This window comes from Chiloscyllium plagiosum, chromosome 26, assembly GCF_004010195.1.
Source record: "Chiloscyllium plagiosum isolate BGI_BamShark_2017 chromosome 26, ASM401019v2, whole genome shotgun sequence".
In the NCBI taxonomy this organism is placed as follows: domain Eukaryota; kingdom Metazoa; phylum Chordata; class Chondrichthyes; order Orectolobiformes; family Hemiscylliidae; genus Chiloscyllium; species Chiloscyllium plagiosum.
In genome coordinates, this window is record NC_057735.1 from 12,082,153 (window position 1) to 12,108,133 (window position 25,981).

General features: G+C 40.8%; 1 protein-coding gene across 5 annotated transcripts in view; it reads right to left on the reverse strand.

Moving 5' to 3' along the window:
- Positions 1-9,697: 9,697 nt before the first annotated feature.
- slc45a3 (solute carrier family 45 member 3) overlaps positions 9,698-25,981 on the reverse strand; it is a 128,764-nt gene continuing 112,480 nt past the window's right edge. For all 5 annotated transcript variants that reach the window (XM_043716509.1, XM_043716511.1, XM_043716513.1 and 2 more), the window contains exons 3-5: positions 21,670-22,488; positions 13,692-13,957; positions 9,698-11,119 (exon numbers count right to left, since the gene is read on the reverse strand). In XM_043716509.1, coding sequence (XP_043572444.1) covers positions 10,664-11,119; positions 13,692-13,957; positions 21,670-22,488 — 1,541 coding nt within the window. In that variant the 3' untranslated portion in view covers positions 9,698-10,663. The remainder of the gene's footprint in view (positions 11,120-13,691; positions 13,958-21,669; positions 22,489-25,981) is intronic.

The following is a 25,981-nucleotide window of genomic DNA, read 5'->3' on the forward strand; positions in this document are numbered from 1 at the left end:
AAGATCCTGTTGTAATCTGAGGTAACCCTCTTCGCTGTCCACTACACCTCCAATTTTGGTGTCATCTGTAAACTTACTAACTGTACCTCTTATGCTCTCATCCAAATCATTTATGTAAATGACAAAAAGTAGAGGACCCAGCACTGATCCTTGTGGCACTCCACTGGTCACAGGCCTCCAGTCTGAAAAACAACCCTCCACCACAATTCTGTCTTCTACCTTTGCGCCAGTTTCAAATGGCTAATTCTCCCTGTATTCTTTTCACAATATTTTTCAGCGACCTTTATGTTTCAATAATAGTATGATGCTCATACCTTTGAGTCAGTCATCTGATTATTTAGTAAGTCAGCCTGCTGTCACATTTAGTCTGTATCAGGAACTGTGATGAATACAAATGATTATACTCTTGGACTCAGGCTAAGCAGAAACAACACAGTATTTTAACAAAAGACAGAGACTTACATATAGATAGCAGCTTTCACAACCTTCAGATGTTCCAAAGTACATTACACACATCTCTGAGAAAGGCAAGATACGTTTACAAATTGATAAATGTTTCAGTATTGAATTCACTTTTACAAATATCTGCAGTAGAGGCCCTGTGCTCCATATGAATGGAGCCTCTCAATTCATATTGCATTCCTCCATGCTTTTAAGATGGTTTAACCTACTTAAACAGATTCTATTCCTGAAAGTGCCAGACAGAATATGGTGCAAACTGTTAAAAGTTTTTGTTCAGAATTTTGCCAGTTAGAAATGATAAGCACAGAATTATCTGAAATAATTGGTGGACTGGCTCATCTCTGCTTTGAATCACCAGATATTGTGTTCAGGAATTGAGATGTAGTGGTGGGAACGTGCAAGCAGCATGTCAGTAAATTTTTACCTTATTATCAAGCAGCTGTAAGATTCTTCATTGTGACTGCTGCTTCAGGCACCAAAGTTTTGATACTTTATGGTTATACATAGAACAGGACAGGAACAGGCCCTTCAGCCCATCATGTCTGTGCCGACCACGATGCCATTCTAAATTAATCCCATCTGCAACATAGTCCACATCGTTCTATTCCCTGCTTGTTTGCGTATCTGTCTAAATGCATCTTAAAATTTACTAATATATCTGCTTCCACCACCTCCTCTGGCAGCATGTACTAGGTACCTACTACCTTGCAAAAAAAACTTCCCTCACACATCTCCCTTAAACTTTTCCCCTTTTTGCCTCATACCTATGCCGCCTGGCATTTGACATTTCCATCCTGGGAAAAAGACTCCAACTATCCACCCTATCTATGCCTCTCAATTTTATGCACTTCAATGAGGTCCTCCCCTCAGCATCCGACACTCTATGAAAACCATCCAAGTTAGTCCAACCTCTTCTTATAGATAATGCACTCCTATCCAGATAACATCCTGGTAAAGCTCCTTTCACCCTCTCCAAAGTCTCCACATCCTTCCTATAGTGTGGGGACCAGAACCGCACACAATACTCCAAAACTGGCCCAACTATAGCTTTATACTACTGCAACATGACTGATCAAGTTTTATATGCAATGCCCCGATCAATGAAAGCAGGTGTGCCATACACCTCCTTTGCCACCTAATCCACTTGCATTACCACTTTCAGGGAGCTTTGGACCTGGACCCCAAGATCACTCTGCATGTCAATGCTTCTGAGGATATGCTGTTTACTCTTATACATTCCTCTTTGACCTCCTAAAATGCATCACCTCACACTTGTCTGGATTAAACTCCATCTGCCATTTCTCCACTCAATGTTCTGACTGATCTATATCCTTTGATAAGCTTTCTCACTACACTTGTGTGATGCTGCTGCTTGTATAACAAGATTATGTTGTCCTTGGTTTTTCTTTCAAAGAGGTTGTAAAGACGCAGGTTCCGAAATGTCTGGGTGGATCTACCTGAAGAAGCTTTTAAGTTTAAAAAAACCCTTGTACAAGGAAAGGGGAGTGGCCAGTTCTCCCAGCTCAGCTTTTCTCTGGTTTGGTTGGGTTTTAGCAGTCTGGCTGCTCATTGAAAGCAGTCGGTCAGTTTTGAGGCTGCTGGTCCAAGAAACAGCTCCATGGAAGAAGGTGTTCCAAGCTGAATTGCTTTGCCATATCTCTCTCTCACCTGTAAGACCGTGTGTTTGATTTTACCTTTTTTTGCCAAGGGGTGTTTACTTGAAACAGCAGGAATTTGAAGCAACATCCTTAAATTGGGATAATCTGTTGGATTTTCAGATAAATAAAGTTATTCTATATTCTGTTCTTTTATGTTTGTGCTTCGCTTGGTAATCCTGCAAATAAATTTGGTTTTGCTTAAAACCAACTGGTTGGGCCAACTGCATCACTCCTGGAATATCCGCTGTACACCTACTTAAACTGAGGGTTCGGGCTACTTACTTGAAATGTTTTAAGGGGGTTTGGCCCGGTCCATAACACCTAGTTCAGAGATTTGTTTTTAAAAATCTGTGACAGTAACAAATACTGAGGCAAGGAAATTTGTTTTGAGCATGGTACAAGTATATTTATTGCAATGGGAAAATTATACAAGATGAGAGTGATATATTAACTCTTACTGTTTTACAATGAAGAACATAAGTTTGGACATGTGCTTCATGTCTCGTTTTGTACCACTGAACACCACACACTCTTCTTAAAAAGACAAAGGATCTTATCCAGTAATACCTCCATGATCAATAAAGCAATGAAGCATTTGAAATTTTGCAGCATGAGAGGATGTCAGGGAGTGGAGGGATACAAGTCTGAGTACCCAAGATCATGCAGTTTCTGATTTTAATTGCAGCAATAAAGGAGTGTGGATAGATAAAGCTCAAGAGTCAGAGAAGACAATGAGATAACAACAGTTAAAAGAGGGAGAATGATATTTGCATTACACATCCCTTTGCATATCTAATTTGGAACAGTATGGGAGAAACCAGAGATCAAAATAGTTACTGATTAAGCATCAAGGTGAAATCTCCAAGGTTACAATCTTATCACTTCATTTAGTCAAATAGAGCCAATTAGTAGAATAAAGTCTTCAGCACTAAGGTATTTTGGTCAGAAATGAAGGATGTTGATATCCTCAAGAATACATTCATGTATCCAGTTTCTTCAGTCCATTTAAAAATTATTTTTTAAAACCTTTCCAATGGCAGAAAAATAAAACTACTTTGCAACATTTCTAAAAATGTACTTATATACAAGTTTAAAAACCAGATGACTGAATCTATCAAACCTCATATTGTTAGCACAAAGTAGGCAGAGCTGAGCTTTAACAGCAAGGAGTTGTTCAAAGTTACAGGATTCTCAGAACACACCCAATCTTCACATTTTTAGTGTCATTATACACCTCAGCTCAGACTCAAACTCATTGAATAAATATTAAAATATATTAATTGCTGTTGGAATTAGCAAGAAACCTTGAAAACACATCCCTTTGATTTATAAAAGTGTCTAATCTTGTATTAAAGTTTAAGCAAGCTTTAGATCTATGGTATATATTATTTATAATCTGTCTTTGTAATACTGTATGATTGCACTAATGCTGTTAACTGATCCATGCTACTCAGAAAACACCACAGCTCAGTAAGGCTGTTGAGAAAATAAGAAGCTAATCTATTGACTGCCCCCCCCCCCAATCACACTCAATTGCCACCCCACTCGTAAGCCATTTTAGCCAGTCTACTTCACCTCTGCTCCCTGCCAAACCTTTCCTTTCCTGGAGTGCCACTTATTTTTTGGCACCTTCTGACATCCATAATGCACTCCCTTCCATTAACCCCATCACCAGATTGTTCCATCTCCATCACCTCTCTGCCAAGGACAATCTCTAGTCTCCATCTCTCTCACATCCACCCACTCACTCCTGTTGCAGCCAAAGCACTTCCTCCATAACATCCCCAAGCCCAATATAAAAGCTATTTTGAAAATAAAGCAGTAAGACCATCAATCCGCTTAAGCCAAATTGAAATTCCAACAGCTCAGGCAGGTTTATCAGTGTGTTACCATAAACTTTGTTTAGGTTTAAGATTTGTCGACACAGAAAAGCATTACAGGAAATTCTCCCTTAAGTTGAGTTTGAAATATGAGGTTTGCAGTAAAATCCTGGCCAGGATTTCAGTACTTCAGTCAAGAATGGAATGTATAATTATTGGCAAAACATACTTTAAAGCCACAAATATTAATATCAGTTTTTCCCAGCGTGATCCTATCTCGATGCCTGAAAATTCAGTTTTGGTAGGGGCTTAGGTTGTATGGTGGGAAAGAGATCTGTAAAAGTGGGAGTGAAAGAATGCAAAGAGTGGGGGAACAGATGGTGGAAAGACCTGTGAGAGTGGCAGTGGCCTCTGGGGTGGAGGAAAGGGGAGCTCGACAGTGTCCATTGCTGCATCAGACCTTTTGGAAGCCTCCAGCTGGACTAAGGACTCTAGAAGTGGTTTCTGCACTCTGTACTAGGAAGAGTGGAGATCAGATGAAAAACACAATCATTTCAATAAACTATCAAAGGATGACCATTGCAGTGAGCATCTGTTAGACATGTCTTAAGGGAAGGGAAAGGGGGTGGGGGAGCAGGGAAGTGGGATGAAAACTGCAAAATACAAACACAGTGAGATGTTGCACATTAAATCCACTTGAAATCGTCAACAGGCAAGAGGAAATGCTTCTTTGTCAGTATGGAACTTAGGAGTTGCTCCAAGCACCTTATCCTTTTACTTAATTTGAGAGATGGGAGAATTACTGGCAAAATGGGCACTTATTACCCTGGAGGAGAAAATGATTGGGTACCTTCCTGAAAACTGCAATTTGTGTAGTGAAGGGATTCCCACAGTGCTATCTTATTCTGATCATGCCCAACAATGACAGTTTGATACATGTGAATTGGTTACTATGCCACTCTGGAAGGCAGTTAAGAATGAATCATATATAAGCCATATCCAACAAAGGTAAAAAGGTTAAGTATAAGGTTCCTTTCCCTAAAAGAGGTTGGTGAGGCAGATACGTTTTTCCAACAATACGATTCACAGTCACCAAAGCTGATACTAGTACTTTTATTCCAGATTTATTTAATTGATTGAATTAAAATACCCCAGCTGCCATGGCGAGATTGAACTCCTCTGCAGATTCATACTGAGTTTTGGATTATCTTTCTACTGTGCTACCTTCCCTGTGTGTCGGGCTCACTAAATTACCCAGCCTGAGTTATTTCTTGCCTCTTCTAACATGGTCATATGTTTTACAGGTCTCAAAGGAGGGGGGGAGGGGGGAATGGGGGACAGAAAGAGAAGTGAAAGACAAGGATTCAAGATTGTAACAAAAAACTGAAATTACTGGAGAAACTTAGCAGGTCTGGTTGCATCTGTGGAGAGAAAGCAGGGCTCATGTTTCAAATCCTAGACCCATCTTCATAAAGAGAAGCAGCTATGAAAAGATGGTACTTACGCTGATGGCAGACAATGGAGAGGCAAAGGAGTGGATGGATAGGGAACCCAAAGTGTGTGTGTGTGCATGTGGAAGAGAGAGAGAGAGAGAGAGAGAGAAAGAAAGAGAGAGAGAGAAAGAGAAAGAGAGAGAAAATTGGCAAAGGGATTGCTGATAGTAAGCCAGGAAAGAAGAGTAGCTAAATGGGTGATAATGGGAACTATGAGTAGTTGAGATTAGACTGGCTCTGCTGAAAGCAATCCACATTATGACAAGACCTGGGCTGTGGGGGTGCGTAATAGGCATGGAAGGAGGTGCTGAACCTCCACAGATGCTGCCGGACCTGCTGAGTTTCCTCTGAAATTTCAGTTCGCATCATAAGCTCTGTTTTGTATTTCTGGGCCAACATGGCACCTATTGTTAAAGCTCACTTGCGAATGTAACTTTAAGAAAGTTCTGGAATTTACATATGACAGAACTGAAACCAACATGTTCATTCTAAAAGATGAGATACTTAATAAACAATCCAGGTCTTTTTCAATTTTTAATTTCAGCTAAACAGTAAACTTTTGCAATAAATTCTGTGTCCTACGATCTTATACTCCACAATCACCTGACGAAGGAGCAGCACTCTGAAAGCTAGTGCTTCCAAATAAACCTGGTGTTGTGAGATTTTTAACTTTGTACACCCCAGTCCAACACCAGCACCTCCAAAATCATGACTTGTTTTACATATTACTGAAAAAACTAGCTGAATTGGCCAAGAATTAACACGAATGCTTATGGAATGAAAGTAAAGGGAAAGTGAAATGTCAGGATCAGCAAAATACATTTAACAGAACTTTTTTTTTGTTGTAGCTATGCATCACATCTGTAAAGTTGTTGAAAAGCCAGTTGTGAAGATTAATGGTCTGAATTGCTTCTACCATTCCAGAACTCTACCTCACCTTAAACCGATCCATAAAATAACATGCACCTTTTCTCAAGGAGAATATTTGTAAAGCCATGAATCTTAATAACACCAGTGTTAGAGTGCTCACAACTTAAACATCAATAACTTAATGCAATGAATGCACTGGTTTAGTAAATGTGCAGTCAGCAACAAGGAAGAGGTCAGGGGGTGGAACAAAGTTTCAAAATCAGTGATGGGTATCTAGGGGAGATTTGAATTATTTCCACTGGAGCAGAGCGGAATGAGAAGAGATTTACTAAGAAGTCTGACAGAGGGAATGCAGAGGATTATACTGGAGTATGGAATACTTTGCCACAGGGAATAATTGAGGCAAAGACCATTGCACCTTTTCAGGAAAAGTCAATTAATTAGATGAAGCAGAGGAAGAGGCAATTCCGTACAGATGCACAGCAAGGCAGTAGGATTAGTTTTGGGTTGGTCCAGCAAAGATCCAGCACAGACACGATGGGCCAAATGGCCTCCTTCTGTGTTGTAAACATCTATGGATCTGGTTCTCCTAAAAGGCCTTTGTTCAGTTGTGATCCAAGCGAAGACATTGTTACCAAAACAAAGTCAGATCATCGACTGGATCTCAATGGAGATAAATACAGCAGCTTCCATATTCCTGTGGACTCCTGTTCCTTTATATAAGGGATTATAAATTGTCACTGTACAAAATATCTCTACAGTATAAATACAGTATTCATAGACTTTTTAAACAGTTGCAAGGTCAGCAATTTTAACAAAAATAGATTTTTTAAGGCAAAATTATTATTTCTACCAAAAATAATATACCTCTTTCCCCAAATGAATTATACTTTTCTATAATGTAGCAATCAATTTAGAGACCTAAAGTCAGCCAGAGGTGAGTGATACAGACACTAAAACACTAATGTAGATGTATATACAATTTGTGGATTAATAACATTCAGAAACACACACATATATTGAGGATATTTTTCAATATTAACCTTCTTACTGGTGCAGGACAATAAATGGCCAAGCCATCAGCTCAGACAGACAATGTTAGAGCCCTGGATGATTTACCAATAGGACGGTGACAGAAAACAGCAGTGGGGTGCCATATCACAGTGCTCATGGTCCTGAAGTACAAAAGGAAGTTCTTTACTTCTATCCAAGCTCAGTTGAAACACTTAAATTGTCAAAGCATTGTATTTGCACAGCAACAAAAATGAAAATGGAATCTACTTTGTTTCACTTCTTGTAAGTTCTTCAGGCATCTTAGCCATTTGTCCGACCATCGGGACAGAGGCCCACTGACTTGGAGATCGTCACAGCAGGGTTTCACAAACCTATCCTCTGAGAATGGCCTGTTAGGTTTGTGGAGCATTTTATCAAATGACCTACAGCCTCAGCAAAGAAGGAAGAAGTTGAGGTCACAAAGGTCTAATAGGCAAAGTGACTGGTTAGAAAGCTCATAAAAGAATGGACAGCAGTCAGGTGGAGGAGTGTAACACAGTATGGAATTATGCCGTGTTTAAGAATGTCAGATTCTGCTATTATTGAATTATCAAATTTAGGTTAGGGCACAAAATATTATTGCAGTCCTGCTATCTAACCAAAAATATCCTTGACCCTGCAACCAGAGGCTGAAGTGAGTGCTCTTGGTGTACAGGGAATGTATATCACAGGTCATGAAGGAGGAAAATGACAACATTTGTTTAAACGACCAATCATACAGACATTGATACCTTGAAAACATTTCTGTCTGAAGTGCCTACTGTAATGTGTACACAGTGTACCTCAGTGTACACAGGATTGTGACACCAGTCAACACCAAGGTTTCATATCTATGTCCTAAAAGCAACGCAAGAGTGAAATGCTGTAACTAAACTTGAGCTTCCAAAGCTTTAAATGTTGAGGATTGCTGATCTTTCCAAAGATGCATGTCCCTGTCTGCAGTTTAGGGCACTAGGTCCGTTTCAAACCATCTACCGTCATTCCTCTGTATCCACGAGGATTCTGTTCTCAAGAACCTCCATGATTGCTTATATTAGCAAGTGTAGGTAAAAATGGCAAAAATGTTACAGATATGGGATTTTTGCCCACGGACATTGATTTTTGTTATTTTTTTAGTGCGAATAGGCGAATTTGCGCTTCGTGATGTTGTACACGCAGAGGATTTACGGTAACGTGCCAGAATCAAACCATACACTGAACTATAACAATGCTCCTATCCATGGCATTAAAGAGCTGAAGAAATGGTTAAGCAAAGCACATTTTACTGACAATGAATCCCTGCCGAGATTGGAGTGATTTATAAATCAAGTCAGAAGATTATGGCATAGTGTTACGATTATGCAATTAATGATTAAACATTCAGGATATTTGGCACATCAACAGGACACTTTCTTTAATCAACATGGACTTTCATCAACTTTCATCTGATTTTTCATCTCAAATTTTTTATCCTCCTCACTCAAAGTACAACTCGTGTTCACGAAGACTGTCTTGAGTTATGGACAAGGTAAATTCAGGGTGTTTGCACAATCAAAACAATATATTGTTTCAATTTCTGGGTTAAATGGGGGGTTTCTGGGACAGGAAAGAACCTCAGTCGTTGTCAGCCGCACACTCTGGTTCAGAATTTGTGTCCTGCAGTATCCCCCACTCTCATTCATGCCTCCAAGCAGCTGGTAATGCAAATCAGCAGGCACATCCTGGTACTTAACTTTAGCTGATGAGCTAAACTAAGTGAGGCTGTTCGCAGTTTTGTCTGGTTGATAGGGGATATCACCCCGCTAAGTGCATGAAGTCTAAAATGATTGTCAGGCTGGACAAACCTATCAAAGGAAGATAGCTCTGAAGGTGAAGATCAGCAAGGCGAAAGATATATCCAGGCCACAAATCTGATGAAGCAGCCCTGTGGCTTTGGAAAAGGTTGGGATCTTACAGAGATCATTCCAGATAGTGAGTAATTGAACATAGGGGTAAAAGCCTGATACAAAAATGCATGTCAGTAGAAGCTATTGCTGCAACTTTTTATCTTACCCTCTGCAAGAGAAAGAAACGTGAAGGAGAAAGAGTGTAGTTTCTCTGCTCTCCTTCTTCCCAACTCCTTTCCTAAGGTGACCTAGGCTTACAGTTGTAATGCCTTCAGTTATGTTGCCCACGACAAGTCGACTGAGGTGCATGACGGGATGCTGGGGATTACTTTCCCCTCTATTTTCACTCTTCCTTCTAAGCAGTTGCTGGATGACACATCTGAGAGTCATTGGCAAATGAAGGTATGAAACCTGTGGGCAAGGGGTCAACACAATGCACCATTTGACAACACTAAGAATTAAAAAGTACCTTGCTGTTCAAAGTGCAAACAAAACAATTTAATCACCAAGCAAAGGCGTATCCAAGTTCACCTAGAGGATGTGGTACTGTCTTAAATAAGAGTTTAAAATAGGAGGCAATAAAATAACATTGTCATCCCTTTCCCACACACCGATAAAATCCAATACCAGACGTTTAGTTCAATACTTGCATACACCTCTTTTACTGCTACATTCGTTTGGACCCGTTCCCAATGTAGGCCTTTGAAGATGCCAGTGGCATCAATATTGCACTTGGGCAAGTTACCCGCTACCATGGAGGAGAGGGCAGGAGTTTAATTCCATGGGCAGATGGGTCAGATTGACCACAACATCCCTCATCCTTATGACCCATGCAGCTGGAATCTGGAGTATGGCTGCAATAAAGTTAAGATCAGGTGGTTTGATGGTGTGCAGTGATGGAGCTTGCCTGTGGGAATCCAATAGCTTTTCCCTTCATCCGTCTTGTGGAACAGTAGCATAATTGTATCCTCAGAATATAAGCTTTGGTACCTTTTTTTTTTAAAAGAACAATTGTAGACTCAAATTTTGGATAAGTAAACTGTTTTTGATGATACATCAAGAAACAAGTCTTTAATGCTTTCTGTAAACTACACAGGTCAGCAATTAAAATGTCTTTAAAATCCAAATCAGGGTGGTGTAAAATAGATTAGATGCTTTGAAGTGTATAAATGGATTCATTTAGAAATCAGGAGTTGATAAGCAGCAGATGTTTGTGCATCGACACCAAATGGAAGCCATATGGTCTCCAGTCAGTGAAATAGATTCATGTCAGACTTCAAAGTTATCGAGCAATAGCATAATCAATGAACCAAGGAGTGCTTCAGAATTTTGAAGAATCCTGATCTTAATTGACAACTATTGTGCTTATAATATTGCCATAGATCTCAATATCACTCACCTCCAACTGTTACACCACCCCATAGCAGAAACCCTTCATTACATCACACTAAATACTTTTCCAAATCATTTTTATCAAAAACTATTTTGGTTGCAAAATAAATAGCCACCGTCCCAAAGAAGGCCGCGGAGATCATGTAAGCAGTTACTGTCTGTGTAAACTGAACAATTGTTCCCATGAGTAGTGAGGGAATGACCTGAGAAAGAAGGAAGGCACTGTCCAGAATAGCTAGGTCAAGGCAAATCCCTCTCCCCATAGATTGTTCACTGTCAGTAGATCCAGCAGGCATGATGACCTCACACTGAGATCCACGATTTTGAGAGATGCTGCTTCTCTCTGGCAGAGGACCTTTGGAAGACAGTAGAGGAGCAGTTGTAATTAAATTTCCATTTTGATTATATGACTTATGATTCAAGATTCCATTTTGCGAAGATGCCTTTTTCTCAATCTGGCAATTGCCATCTTCGAGTTCAGTAAACTTGTGCTTGCAAAAATATACCTGAAAACGGGAAGGTGAATAGAACAGAAGCATAAGAACATAGATTAGCAATGGAGTACAACAGCAGATAGGTGTCAAATACTGGAAATCAAAAATGAAAGTCAATTCAACTCACTCTATGCCTGAAAGAGAAAGGTAGCAGATGGCTTCTGACGGGATGCCTCAGAAGACATCTTGAAGGGCTTGTACCACAATGTGAACTTGTTTTCTGTAGTTCTGATAACCTTTTTGAGTCATAAACCTCCCTATAATTAGTGCTTCATTAATTATAGCCACATCTACATCCCTCGTTTCATGATGGTTTTAATCAATCAGCCCAGGATTGGTGGTCACACCTTCAGCAGTTTAACCTCTAAGCATATTCTGTCTAAAGCTCTCTACCTCTGTCTGCAGCTTTCTTTGACATTTCTTAAAAACTCTGATCATCCGCCACCTATCCTAATAACCGACAATGCCTAATTTTATCTGATAATGATCCTTGGGAGTACTTTAAATTATTTTGCTACGTCAAAGGTGCTATATAAATCCAAATTGCTGCTGTCTGTTTTCACGTATTGACAGAGTCACAGAATTACTCTGATGCCAAAGGAGGCCATTCAGTCCATCGTGTCAGCACTAAGTCTCCAAGTGAGCATGGTAACTTGGTGCCATTCTCCTGCCTTTTCTTCGTAATGCTGCATATTGCTGCCATTCAAATAATCATCTCATGCAATTCTGAATGACTCAATTGAACTCCAGGCAGTGCAATCCAGAGGCTAACTTACCTATTGTGAGAAAAAAAGATTTTTCACCCCGCATCACATTTGCTTCTTTTGTAAATTGCTTCAAAATCTATCCCTTCTCGTTTGTAATCCTTTTCTGATTGGAGACAGTTTCTCCCCATCCACTCTGACCAGCCGCGTCACAAGTTCAAAAACATCTATCCAATTTCCTCTTAGCCTTCTCTTTAAGCAGAACAGTCCCAACTTCTCCAAACTATCTTCATTACTGAAGTATCTCATTCCTAGGAGCATTCTTGCAGACAATATTGCCTGATACTCATTACCAGTTATATGATTGAATAATCTCCCTGAAATTAGAATCAATAATTTGACTGGGGGCCACAAATTACCTAAAATCTATAATCTGTAGTTGGATCGTCTCCTGGCTGGTACTAATCTGGGCATTCTACTGTTTAGAGTATTTTCAATATTCCATGTCCATATCACTTCAAGGCATATATTAAATAACTAAGATCCACATTCAATTGAAAAATATACTACAGTTAATCAAAGAAATTTAATCTCTGATTCAAGTCCTCTCCCTGTTAGCAAACAGGGGATGGAACTAAAACAGCTGCTGATCTCAAGAATAAATAGTGCACTTTGTTTGAAGAAGAAATTAGTGTTAATTCTCCAAACTCTAACCTACGACTTGTGCATCAACTTCATACACAGCTCTCTGAGAGGTTATACTGAAGTGGTCACAATGTAGTGTACGGAATATGGCAGACTGTTCTAAAGTCTGCTAATATTACACTTCTTTCTCTTTAGAGAGTGTAGCAATAGCAACTTCCAGCCTTTGTCTGCTTAGTGAGAATGCTCTATGAATTTCACTGGGTTATTGATCCAAAATTGATCTTCAAGCAATATCTAATTTATCCACTTTGCACAAAATAATTAAAAATCACACCGGTTCATACTGCAGAGAACTTCAGTCAATTGTACGTGCAGGAAAAACTGTTTGTTTTGCAAAGGGAAGCATCTGGTTTGATTGATACAAAATGGTGCAAAATCAAAGATAGACTTTTAATTAAACACTATTTGGTGGAGTGGCAATTCTATAATGAGAGTTAAACCACATGATGAGATGACAAATACAGGGATTGTGTTAGATTACAGAAAAATAATCCCAACTAAAATTAACGTTTTCAATAAAGGACAGGTCAACTCAATTCTTCTTAAATGAAGTTGTATTTTAACATTTAGAATACTATACAACAGAGATTTTGTGAAATGTCACACATTGGATGTAAGGGAAATGTGAACAAAATTGCTATTTGTGAGGGACATTTGGACTCACCAAGTTCTAAGTTACTGAGCTCAGATATTTTACACACTTGAAAGAATGACCAACCCAAAGTGTAAATATAATCACAACTGCACATACTGTAGGCTTTATAAATCTATTTCACGCAAGATTTAACATACAAGAATCATTAACTACAACAGTAAATTGTAAAATAAAACATGTATTCTCTACCATTAATAGACTCACATCTGATTTAGGAGAAAGTGAGGACTGCAGATGGTGTAGGTCAGAGTCTCAAAGTGTGGCACTGGAAAAGTACAGCAGGTCAGGCAGCATCAGAGGAGCAGGAGAGTCAACGTTGCAGTCATGAGTCCTTCATCAGAAATCTTCTGATGAAGGGCTTATGCCCAAAATGTCAATTCTCCTCCTGTGCTTTGCCAGCACCACACTTTTCGACTCACATCTTACTTAAACGTACTTAATTGAAGAAAACAAAAAAGGTGTTCAACAATACTAATGTGTAAACTTCAAGTGGTAGTTTGACAAAATATTGCTCACAAACCTGTTTTTCCTTATGATAAAGGGAGTTCAATGTGTAGGGTAAAATCTGTAGAGTTGAATATGTAAACCCTGTTAGTGCAGACATCACTGTCACCAGGATCACACTCTTCGAAAGGCACATGATGAAGGCAGAAAATGTAAAAAATGCTATGCTGGCGAGGTAAACTACTTTGGTACCAAACCCCTTCACCAGTCTGTCCATTATTGCTGAACAAAAAATTGAGAATGCACACTGCAGGAAAAGACCCATACTGCCCATTCGAACACCTATAGGAAAGAAGATAAAAGAAAAAGTGTCTTGGTCAGAGGAAGTGGTCACACATTTAAGTCAGAGACAAAGAGGAATTTCTTCTCTTAATGGATTATGGATCTTGGAATTCTTTACTGCAGAAGGCTGCTGAGGCTGTGCCATTAACAGTATTCAAGGTTGAGGTGGACAGACTTTTAATCAGTAAAGGGGTCAAGGGTTATCAGGAAAAGGGAGGAAAGTAAAGATTACAGATCAGCCATAATCTCGTTGAATGGCAGAGCAGACTTGATGGGCTCAGTAGCCTAATTTTGTTCTAATGTCTTATGGTCTTAAGATGTGGGTTTGCATTTACAAAAAAAACTCATAAAACATACTTGGAGACCAACCTGACAGTTCACAATCTGCAGCATGGTTTGGATTTTTCTCTCCAACCAGTTATTTTGATTTCATCTGTTACCAACTAAACTCTAATACTGCATAATCCTGGAGATTATAGCCATCCTAGATATTCCAAAAAAGACTTTCCAAGTGATTCTTCTCTATCAATAATTACAAGTTTCCAGATTGCTCTGCTGGTAGATGAATCCTTTGATGAATTCCAGTCCGTGCTCACGTACATGTTCATGACGAACTCAGACATTTACGGAGTTTTGCCTTTTCTCGGAAATTGCTAGCAGGATCATGGCGAACCTTCAGATGCTGGTTTTATTACCCACTGATCCTGCGCATGAGCTCACTCCCACCATTACAGGGTAACAGCAGTAACCTAGCACCATAATGGTGTGTACTTTTGACATTTTTATTTGTTCATGGGATGAGAGTGTCACTGACTACAGGGCAATATTTATCACCCATAATACAATACAACAAACAACTGCGGATGCTGAAGATCTGAAACAAAAATAGAAATTGATGGAGAAACTCAGTGAGTCTGGCAGCATCTTTGGAGAGAAAGCAGAGTTAATGTTTCATGTCCAGTGACCTTTCTTCAGAACAGCCCTCATATAGCCCCACAATGAGTAGCTGGAATATGCTTAAGCCCCATGAACTGGACACATGAGCAAATGTTTGACCTGACATGTAAATGCACATTGAAAATATCACCTGGAACAGAAAGTGAACTGAGGAATCTATGTTCTGTATTGAAGGAATCTGATCTATATGCCTATTATGTAATGTCAAATTTGAATTGCTTTATAAAGTCCTTTAATAAACTTTCCAAGAAAGTAAATTTTAAAACTAAATACCTAGGGTAATGAATGCACTTTGTCACATCCCTGTCCTTTGTATACACTGCCCAGGGCAGCATGGTGGCTCAGTGGTTAGCACTACAGCCTCACAGCACCAGGGACCCAGGTTAGATTCCAGCCTTGGGCGACTGTCTGTGTGGAGTTTGCACATTCTCCCAGTGTCTGTGTGGGTTTCCTCCGGGTGCTCCTGTTTCTTCCCACAGTCCAAAGATGTGCAGGTTAGGTGAATTGACCATTGTAAATTGCCCATAGTGTTAGGTGCATTAGTCAGAGGGAAGTAGGTCTGGGTGGGTTACTCTTCAGAGGGTCGGTGTGGACTTGTTGGGCTGAAGGGCCTGTTTCCACACCATAGGGAATCTAATCTAATCCCTAAAGGGAAATTGGAAGATTTCTTTTTCCTCATTTTTGGTGAAGTTATTTTAAATAATATGCCCCTCCTGAAACAAATCAGTATCTATGTGCAGGAAGCCTTGGAAAACATTCAAGCTTGGACTGATATGTGGCAAGGAACATTTGAACCAACAAATGGCCGGCTATAATTATCTCAATGAGATAGAACCAAACGATCACCCCTTGACAATCAATGTTATTACCATCACTGAATTCTCCACACCCTGGGGGTTACCATTAACCAGAAAGCAAACTGCACTAGTAATTTAAATTCTGTGGCTACAAAAGCAGGTCAACAGCTAGAAATTCTGTTGCAAGTAACCGACCTCCTGCTCCCCCAAAACCTAACCATTATCTATAAGGCATAACTTTGGTTCAGCCACAGCTGGAGTACTTAGTTCAGAGACCAGAACTGCACTATTGCAAGGAGGTGGTTGCCCTGGCAGGGGTGCAGAGGAGATTCACCAGGATGTGGCTTGGATGGAGCAGTTTAGCTATGAAGAAAGGCTGGATAAGTTTGGATTGTTTTCATTAGAGCACGGAATGATGAAAGGGGACCCAATTGAGGTATAAAAGATTACGAGGGGCTTGCACAACGCGGATAAAATGCAGCGGTTACCCATAGTTGAAGAGTTAGTAACAAGGGGACATATCGTTAAAGGAGGAAGACAAGAGGTTTAGAGTGGATTTGAGGAAAGTTTTTATTTACACAGATGGTGGTGGAAATCTGGAATGTACTGCCTTGGAGGATAGTTGAGGCGGGAAACCTCACAACCTTTAAAAAATGTTTGGACGAGCACTGGAAATGTCATAACATTCAAGGCAATGGGCCAAGTGCTGGAGAATGGAACTAATGTAGACTCTGCTGCAGACTCAATGGGTTGAAGGCCTCTTCTGTACTGCATGAATCTATGAGTCTAAGTCAGGAGGGTGATGGAATACAGCCACTTACCTGGATGAGTGCAGCTCCAACAATATTCAAGAAGCTGGACAGCATCAAGGGCAAAGCAGCCTATTTGATTGTTGGATCACCCATCACTGACACACAACAGCTGTCATGTGCACATTTTACAAGATGCACTGCAGCAACTTACCAAGGCTCCATTGGCAATACTTCCAAACCCATGCCCTTTACCATCTAGAAGGACAAGGGCAGCAGGCACATCTGAACATCACCTGTAAGCTCCCTTTCCTGCAGTCCATCCTGACTTGCAAATATATTGCTACTCCTTTACAATCCTAGAATTCATTTCCCCATGGCACTGTGGGTGCACCTGCACCAGATGGACTGCAATAGCTCACAAAGACAGCTCACTGCCACCTAGACAATGAATGCTAGCCCACCCCACATTCATAAAAGATTTATTCCAAATTCTCCATTTCTCCCTTTTCCATCATCCTCTGGCACAGATATCCATTGGTGGGCTCATAATAAGTAATTGATAATCTTCACTGATAACACCATGGATATTAGTCTTCCATTGCCCACCCATTCTCCTCCAGGTACCCAACCAACATGCCTCCAATTATTCCCCAGTTTTCCAAGGGATATGACCAACTTTGCCTTGACTGTGCCATCAGTGGTAATATGGCTTGCCAATCACGTTGAAACAGTTGAATCTATATTGATGATATTCAACTAAGTCTATCCAGGTAAACTCAATTCCATTCTCATAATTAATATTGAAACATATTTACTTTCTACCCATGAGGCACTAGATACTGGTTAATTTCACCCATATGAACATGGAATGTTATAGGCCATTTGGCCCCTTGAGCCTGCTACACTATTTAGTAAGATTATGGTCTGATTATAACTGCTAATCCAAGTTCCCACCTTCCCCTGATAACCTTTCACCCTCTCGCTTACTCAGACTCTATCCAGTTTTGCATTAAATATTTTCAAAGACTCTGCTTCCGTGAATTTTTCAGGAAAACAGTTACTCCCCGGGAGAAAAATAATTCACATCTATGTTTTAAATGGGTGTTTTAAATAGAACTGTTTTTCAATAGTTCTAGATTAGTATAAAACAAAGAACTGCAGACCTGAAGAAAACAAATGAAGAAATTGCTGGAGAAACTCAGCAGGTCTGGGCTGCATCTGTGTCGAGAAAACAGAGTCAATGTTTCGAATCCAGTGACCCTTCATCGGTTCATATTATTTCACATGAAGCTCTGAGAAAATAAATTTTTGGATGCAAACAAAATGTGTTATTACCCTCCGTCCAGTGATATAATTCATATATTACCTTTATTTGGTATCATGGAGGCTGGCTAAACAATTCCGTACTTGAACTGGGCTGAAAATGTGTTGCTGGAAAAGTGCAGCAGGTCAGACAGCATCCAAGAAGCAGGAGAATCGACGTTTCGGGCATAAGCAGGATTCTCCTGCTCCTTGGATGCTGCCTGACCTGCTGCGCTTTTCAGCTCTGATTTCCAGCATCAGCAGTCCTCACTTTCTCCTACTTGAACTGGGCTTAGCACCTGTTTATAATGTAGATTTATGGTGCAGCGTTAGTGTCTCTGAGGCAGGAGACCCAGGTTCAAATCCCACCTGCTCCAGAGGTCTGTCATAATACCGCTGAATAGGTTGATTAGAAAAATATCTTCAGTAGGAATTAGGAACTGCTGCAGTGGGCAGGCTGTTGAGTTTGGTGTCTTAGTGTACCTGGATTTCTGGAAAGAAAACTCCGCATCTCTACATTAAACACACACACACCCACTCACACAGGAAAAAAATAACTCCAATCAGCAGCTAATCCTTCCATGTACCAACATGTCAGCCCATATGTGAGGAAATTAGGGGGAGAAAGGAAGATTAATATTTCTGAGACCTTTGGTCCGTCTGATGCAAAGCCAGGTCGTGCTATCTGGAATGAAGCCAGTGGAAAGAGGTTTGTGGTGTAAAGAAGCATTGAATGCATAAGTTGAGAATTATGAGGATTCTGAAACAAGCTAGGACATGTTGTGCACTCTTCTGAATGTTTATTTTTGTTTAGAGCCTGCAAGTAAGAAAAATCTGAATCTTTAGCTACCTTTTCCACACTAGGAGGCAATTTGATAAACAGCATCGGCCCACAATTTAACAAATACCCCCCAACTCCACTGGTTCTTCCCACACCCCACAATGTTGTGCCCATAACATTTTGTCAATTATGCTACTTTTCTGGAGTATTATTGTTGGTATTCACAGCTCTGCAATACTTGGCTTGAGTTGCCAGTTTTCATGCTGTTGGTAATTTGTTTTGTCCTGTAAGGAACTGATGGCATTACAGCCACACCTGATCTTGTCCTTACTCAAGTTTGCGTTTACATAGGAGGGCCCAAAGACTATAGTCAGTTATTTTATAACGTGATGGGTGTGTGCTTGTTCAACCCCATGTTGTAGAAAACTCATGCTTTCGAAACAGTGTTTAAAGTGTTGGCGCTGTAATCACATTCCTGTCACACATTTTAAAAGTTTGCACTTTTAAAAAGTGTCCCCAGTTTGTCAATTGTGTTACAGAGAATTCACGTTGACGAAATGCACATTATAACAGATTAACCTGTCCGTCGATGTTCATGTTCCACATTAAACTTCTCACATCCTTCTCTATCGAATACTTGTTAAGATATCTTCTATTCCTTTCTCCCTCATGTGCCACCTAGCTGCCTCTTACATTTATGTGTTATCTGACTCAACTTACCTCTGAAGTAACAAGTTCCACTTAGTTACAACTTCTTTTTTAGGCAAAGTTTCTTCTGAAGTTCCTTTTGGATATATTGGGGATGATATGATTTTTATGCCCCCTATTTCTGTTCTTACTGTAACACATTCAAACAAGGTACCTTCTAGTAACTCAAAGTCTACTGTGCACTAAGTGGATGAATAAATTTCAGGGTGAATACTCCCCGTCCATTTTGGTGAGAAAGCTCACCGGATCAAACACCAATTAGATATTTGGTGAATTCCTTGCCTAATCAGGAGCTTCACCATTGAATTCCCACCCTGCCAAGGCTGCTAGGCAATTACTGGAGAGAGCGTTCACTGGAGGTTCAGGATGTGCCAGCAGGAGGTGCTACACGAGCAAACTCTTTTTTTGAGGATTGCATGACAAAGGCTGTGCACAGCGGGCAGAGAGTGCAGCTCAGAGGCAAGGGCATGGGAGTGGCTTTCAGCACGCATGCACCTGCCCCCAGATTGGTGGCTAAAGGAGACCCTGCTTCCTCAAACAACCCATTGCCATGTTTTCCTTGTTAGGAAAGCAGCCACGGTTTGTAATCGCTGGGAATACAGGTTAATTCACCATTTAAGGGCCTTAATTGGCAGCTCTCGCACGGAACTAAACTGCAGTGGCAAGAAGTGGATGGGTATGTGAATAGGAAGGGTTTAGAGGGACATGAGCCAAGTGCTGGCAAATGGGACTAGATTAATTTAGGATATCTGGTCGGCATGGACAAGTTGGACTGAAGGGTCTGTTTCCGTGCTGTACACCTCTGTGACTCTAAGTGGGAGGAGTTTCTCTCCGGAGCCGTCACGCCCAATTTTTTTGTCCTTCCTGCCATCTCCGCTGAGGGGGTATTTGCTGCCATTGATAAGTCTGCCTGATAAACCAAATTACAATTCAACCAACACACTGAAAAAATACAATAACTTGTCAAAGTAAAAATCACACAACACCAGGTTATAGTCCAACAGGTTTAATTGGAAGCACACTAGCTTTCGGAACGACGCTCCTTCATCAGGTGATTGTCACAATCACCTGACAATCTGACAATCACCTGATGAAGGAGCGTTGCTCCGAAAGCTAGTGCTTCCAATTAAACCTGTTGGACTATAACCTGGTGTTGTGTGATTTTTAACTTTGTACACCCCAGTCCAACACCGGCATCTTCGAATCTTGTCAAAGTAAATGAGCTGTATGATTCATTGCTTGAACTGCATCATTTCACTAATGCTGTTTGAAAGATTTAAGCACCAATGAAGAACTTTCACCTTGTAAAAAAACCATGTGATACAGTTGCCAGATGGCCTCATCATGAATGTTCATCTGAGCTCCATGATTCGCCAACAAAGCCTGTGGTTTGTTTATAGAGGGTTGAAGTTGAGAGTTAGCTTTGATTGATTGACATTGTTGAGATTATAATTTATTCTCTCTTTGTTCTAGATTTCCAACATCTGTACAGTTATTTGGATAAATAGGTGTGAAGTGGGGTGGAATTTCTGTTTTTGAAGCTACAATAGGCAGTGCATGATATACTAAGTTTATATAGCATTCATAAGGTTGTAAAATGAGGCAGCTTTTTACAAAGATTTGAGAATAGTATTTTTTTAAATTTCAAGATTTGTCTTTGATTGTGCTTATTGTGTTTAGTGCAAGGTAAGGTTGGCAGTTGCCTTCCCTAAAGAAAGGCATTGAACCAGATGGGATTTTCCCCCATAATTTCTTAAATCCATATTTGTACCAAATTCAATATCAACCACCTCCAAAGGCAGGATTTGAACCCTGGTCTCCAGATTGATGATCTGGCGATAATCCCACCAGGCTATCACCCCCCCCTTGCCTCTCACTCACCTGCACCTTCCTGAAGTAAATTTTATATAAATGGCCCCCACATACATCGAGATGGGTCTTCCTCGAGGTGAAAGGAGCAGGGCGAATCTTTTCAGTATTTTAGCTAACATTCTCAAGTAACATTGACAAAACAGGCAAACTGATTATAAACAAACAGAAATTGCTGGAAAAGCTCAGCAGCTCTGCTAGCATCTGTGGAGAGAAATCAGAGTTAACATTTTGGATCGAGTGACCCTTCTGAGGAAGGGTCTGTTTCTGATTTACAGCATCCGCAGTTCTTTTGGGCTTTATTTAACAGATTCTAAATCTCGATTTTTAAAAAAATCTGCTGCGCTCTAGTGATTGTTCCGATTTGAAAAAGATCTACCTGGGTCAATATATAAAACATGAATTACTGCAGATACTTGTCTTTTCCAAGTTAAAACTTATGAAGCCAAACAGATATATTCACTCAGACCCGTGCCCTTCAGTTGATTCCAACAAGATAATTATTGTTAATCAATGACAATTTCTTTCATGCTAAAGTCACTGTACCTTCATCATAGCGCAGCCTAGCTTCACTCCCTGGATCAGCATTAGGGATACCATGGTAGAGTCCCTCCCCCACAAAGTCTGTGTAGAACATCATGAACGTCATGAGAGCCATCCAGCTGTAGAACTCTGCTACAACCAGCTGCCGGATCACCTTGGGTATGCGACAGTACAAGTTATAGAGTTTGGGGATCAAAGTGCAACAGTTCTTCAGTACCAGAAGGTAGTGCCTTGCTCGCCAAAGCATACTAGTGGAGCAACAACAGTACCGTGACAGAGGCTTAATGACTTCCTTTGGTGAAATATCGACCCGGCCATCCACATTACTATAGTTTTCCTCAGATACAAAGAAGGTTGCAAGAACACACAAAATAAATATGGCAGCCAGAAGTGTGAAGAGGCAATCTTCTTGCCCACCGAGGTAAGTGGACACAAAAGTACTTTTCCAGTCCACTGCTGTCAAGAGGTAGCCGATGCAACCCCCCAGGCTGATCATGAAGGAATACATGGAGAAAGCCTGCCTACAATCTTCTGCATCATGGAACAAGTCTGACAGCAGGGCCTCCAGAGGGGTGAAACAGACTTGGCCACAAAAGTCCAACATGCAGATCCCAATGATGAGGAAGATCACATCGACAGGATAATCGTTCAGGCTGAAGAAAGTGGCCATCTTGCTGGCGTGAGGGATAACAAAGAGACTCAGAAGGACCCCAAAGCAGAGTGCCCAAATGAAGGGGCGTCGGCGGCCATAGCGACTTGTCCAGTGGTCACTTGCCGAACCAATCATTGGAACAAATATCAGTCCTAGGACTGGCCCAATACCTGCGGACCAAAAGTAAAAACATTAAAGTCATCCTCTGTAGAATGTTAACAGAACAATTCATATGTGAAGAAATGAACGAAATTAGATTTCAATGGCAATTTCACCTTCTGAATGCTGAACTTTATACATACATTCAACCACACACTGGGACACCCACTGTCAGGCAACAACTCCCTGTGTACGTTCTCCCCGTGTCTGCGTGGGTTTCCTCCAGGTGCTCCGGTTTCCTCCCACAATCCAAAGAGGTGCAGGTTAGGTGAATTGGTCAAGCTAAATTGCCCAGTGTTCAGGGATGTGTTAGTTAGGGCTAAATGTAGGGGAATGGATCTGGGCGGGTTACTCTTCGGAGGGTCGGTGTGGACTTGTTGGGCCAAAGGGCCTGTTTCCACACTATAGGGAATCTAATCTAATCTAATCTAAACTAAGAGATGGCAACCTGAAAATTGTAGCAATGCCCATTATCACTTAAGAGTCATAGTCATAGAGATGTATGCTATTAGACCTTAATTAGCACTTGTCTAGGCTCATGTACATACAGCATCTAATCAAACCTCCAGGATATACCTGCAGTTGTCAGTCACTAGAGATGCAGTGGCTGATTGCAGCTACCTTATTGTGACATCGAGACTACCTAGTAAAGTATACAACAGGAATGTAGTTCGTGACCGTCAGGCCTATTTATTGTACATTTACCTTTAATAACAAAGCTATGGGGATTGGATCTGTGGAGTGCTTAAAGGATTCCAACTTTTAAAAACACATTTTGTGATTTACATATGAAAGAAGTGAAACTATCGTGGTATTCGAACAGATGAAAGACTCAACGATCAAGGTATTTTTCAATGTATAATTTCAGTTACATCACACTGTAAACTTTTGCTATAAATTCTGCGTCTTACAATTGTGTCCTCCTCAACCACCTGACGAAGGAGCAGTGAGAGAGAGAGAGAGAATGTGTGTGTGTGTGAGTGAGTGAGTGAGTGAGTGAGTGTGTGTGTGTGTGTATGTGAGCGAGAGAGCGCGAGAGAGAGCGCGAGAGAGAGTGCGAGAGAGAGCGCGTGTGTGTGTGTGTGTGCGCGCGTGCGAGCGATGTGGAGGTGTGTATTGGAAGTAAGCAGGGGCAGGGTGCTGGGTTCGATGTTCAGCCACAATACTCAATGACAGAATAGGCTTCAACAGCTGACTAACCTATTGTTGTTCTTATTTTGTATTATTGATACTTGAAAGCTGTACATTTTGGAAATTAAGTTGAGCACTGAACTGCTAATTGCATCAATTAAAACTTACGTTCAACAAGCATTGAGAGGGGATCACAATAAGCGTTCCACTAGGAATGAAATGACACATGCCTGCGATTAGTCCAAGTTGTAAATATTGTTTAGTGAAAGCTACATGCCAAGTATTCAGAAAACCACAGTTTCTGCAAGAATAGTCTCTCATACTTAGCCAAGGAGAAGCAGAGAGAGAGAGAGTGAGAGAGAGAGCGCGAGCGCGAGTGCGAGAGAGAGCGCGAGTGCGAGAGAGAGCGCGAGTGCGAGAGAGAGCGCGAGTGCGAGAGAGAGCGCGAGTGCGAGAGAGAGCGCGAGTGCGAGAGAAAGAAAGAGAGAAAGAAAGAGAGAAAGGAAAGAAAAAGGAAAGAAAGAAAGAAAAGAAAAGAAAGAAAGAGATGGCTGGTGGTGAGTTTAACCTGAGGGTTATCATGCTTCAGGCCACGGCCAACGTTGAGAAGACAAGGCTTTCCTGGCTGGTATGGACTCTGTTGATATCATTCTACGCCATAAACCAGCTGTCCAGCCAACTGGACTAAAAATCATATGCAAGTAAATATCATTGAAAAGGCCAAGGAATAAGTCAAGACTGGAATCCACCACTGGTGTTCATTTTGAGAGTTCAAGTAATGATTCATGTAGTAAGAATAATGATTAGGCCACAAAAAGTTTATTGCCAAACAAATCTTGAATGCTGGACATCACTGCACCTAGCAGAAATTAGGAGATTCGCTGTCATGTAATGGATCTGATGCTAGTCTAACATTAGTGTCAATGGAGAGCCTGAGGCACAGGATACTTAATACTTCAGCAGACAACCAAACCCCTCAAGCCAACATCCTGTTGCCCAGCAACAAATAAAGGCACATGTAACGGCAGTTTGGTCTAGCAGAGTAACTTACAGTCGGGCTATTTAAAGGTGGTGAAAGATTACTACAATTCTGTGCAATATTGTTGAATTTGGGGAGCAGAAAGCAAGCTTTAATATCCATAACAGTGATGTGAAGTGGGCACAGTCCTGCCATTGTACGAAAGATTCACATACTGTACTGTGCATTTGGACACGGAGGCTACCAAAATTAATGGCTGATCAAATTACCACTCTCTTATCAACTACATCCCTCAGTCACATCTGCAGGGGCCCCATTTGCAGAGAGACAGTCTCTTTTGTACATTCAAACTAAAATGGTGCTCTTTTAGCACTTAATTAAACGCTGCTAAAGTCTGAATGGCAGATTGTAATCTCCTGCACTTTACACTGGGGCAGAAGGATTGCAAGAAAGAGACAGCAAAGTGGGAGCTCGCTTGCTGGCTGGGATTGCATTTCTTTTACTGTGTCCTCTGAAATAAAAAGTTCGCCAGCAGCTACTTAAGAGACGCAAACTATTTCCCGTGCTTCAACTGGACTAACTGCGACAGACAGGATTCCAGACAACAGGCAGTCAGCATTGCTGACACTGCCATAATAATGCATGAAAAATTTTAAGCCTGGTCAATTCCAGACATTTTTCAGGAAGAAAGAAAGAAAAAAGTGAGGGCAGTGGGAGAGGTTCCTCTTCCTTTTTAATTTCCAAACAATACTGAAAAAGGATGTGGACACATGACAGCTGTATGTTTACGCCAGTCACAATTTTAAAACTTCAGAAATCATCGTAATTGCACCCCTTGCAATAAACCCAGTTCAAACAGGTTCTTAATTCAAAAGCAAGACAGGACAGAAAAGGCTTGGGGCCACATAACACCAGCTGAACAGAAAATCGCCACATCACACATCCAGACGGAAGAAGTGAATTCCCAGCCACACAAAGTGAAACAGACTTACAGAGGGGAGTGTTCCCTAGGATGCATCAGACCATACACAACTACACTTTATTTCCCATTTACCATTACAATAACTTCCATATTTTAAGTAAGTCTCTTTCTCTCTCTCTCTCTCTTTCAACATCATCAGATCATAAGTTAATATCTCCCTTTCATACTGGGGAAGGAAGAGCTTTGGAAGCGGTAGCTTGTTTTAGCGTTAGTTGTGAAGTCTTACACCAAATTCCTTCCCTCCTGCAAGCCTTTCTTGCACAAGTTAACTTCAATATCAGCTCGTGCTTACTCTGTTCGAGTGTTGAGCTGTAATATTATCCATAGTTGTACACAGATTGTAAAGAAAAAAATTTGCGATGGTGTGTGAATTTAAAGTGTGAGTATTCACAAAGACTAGTAGGCAAGTTTT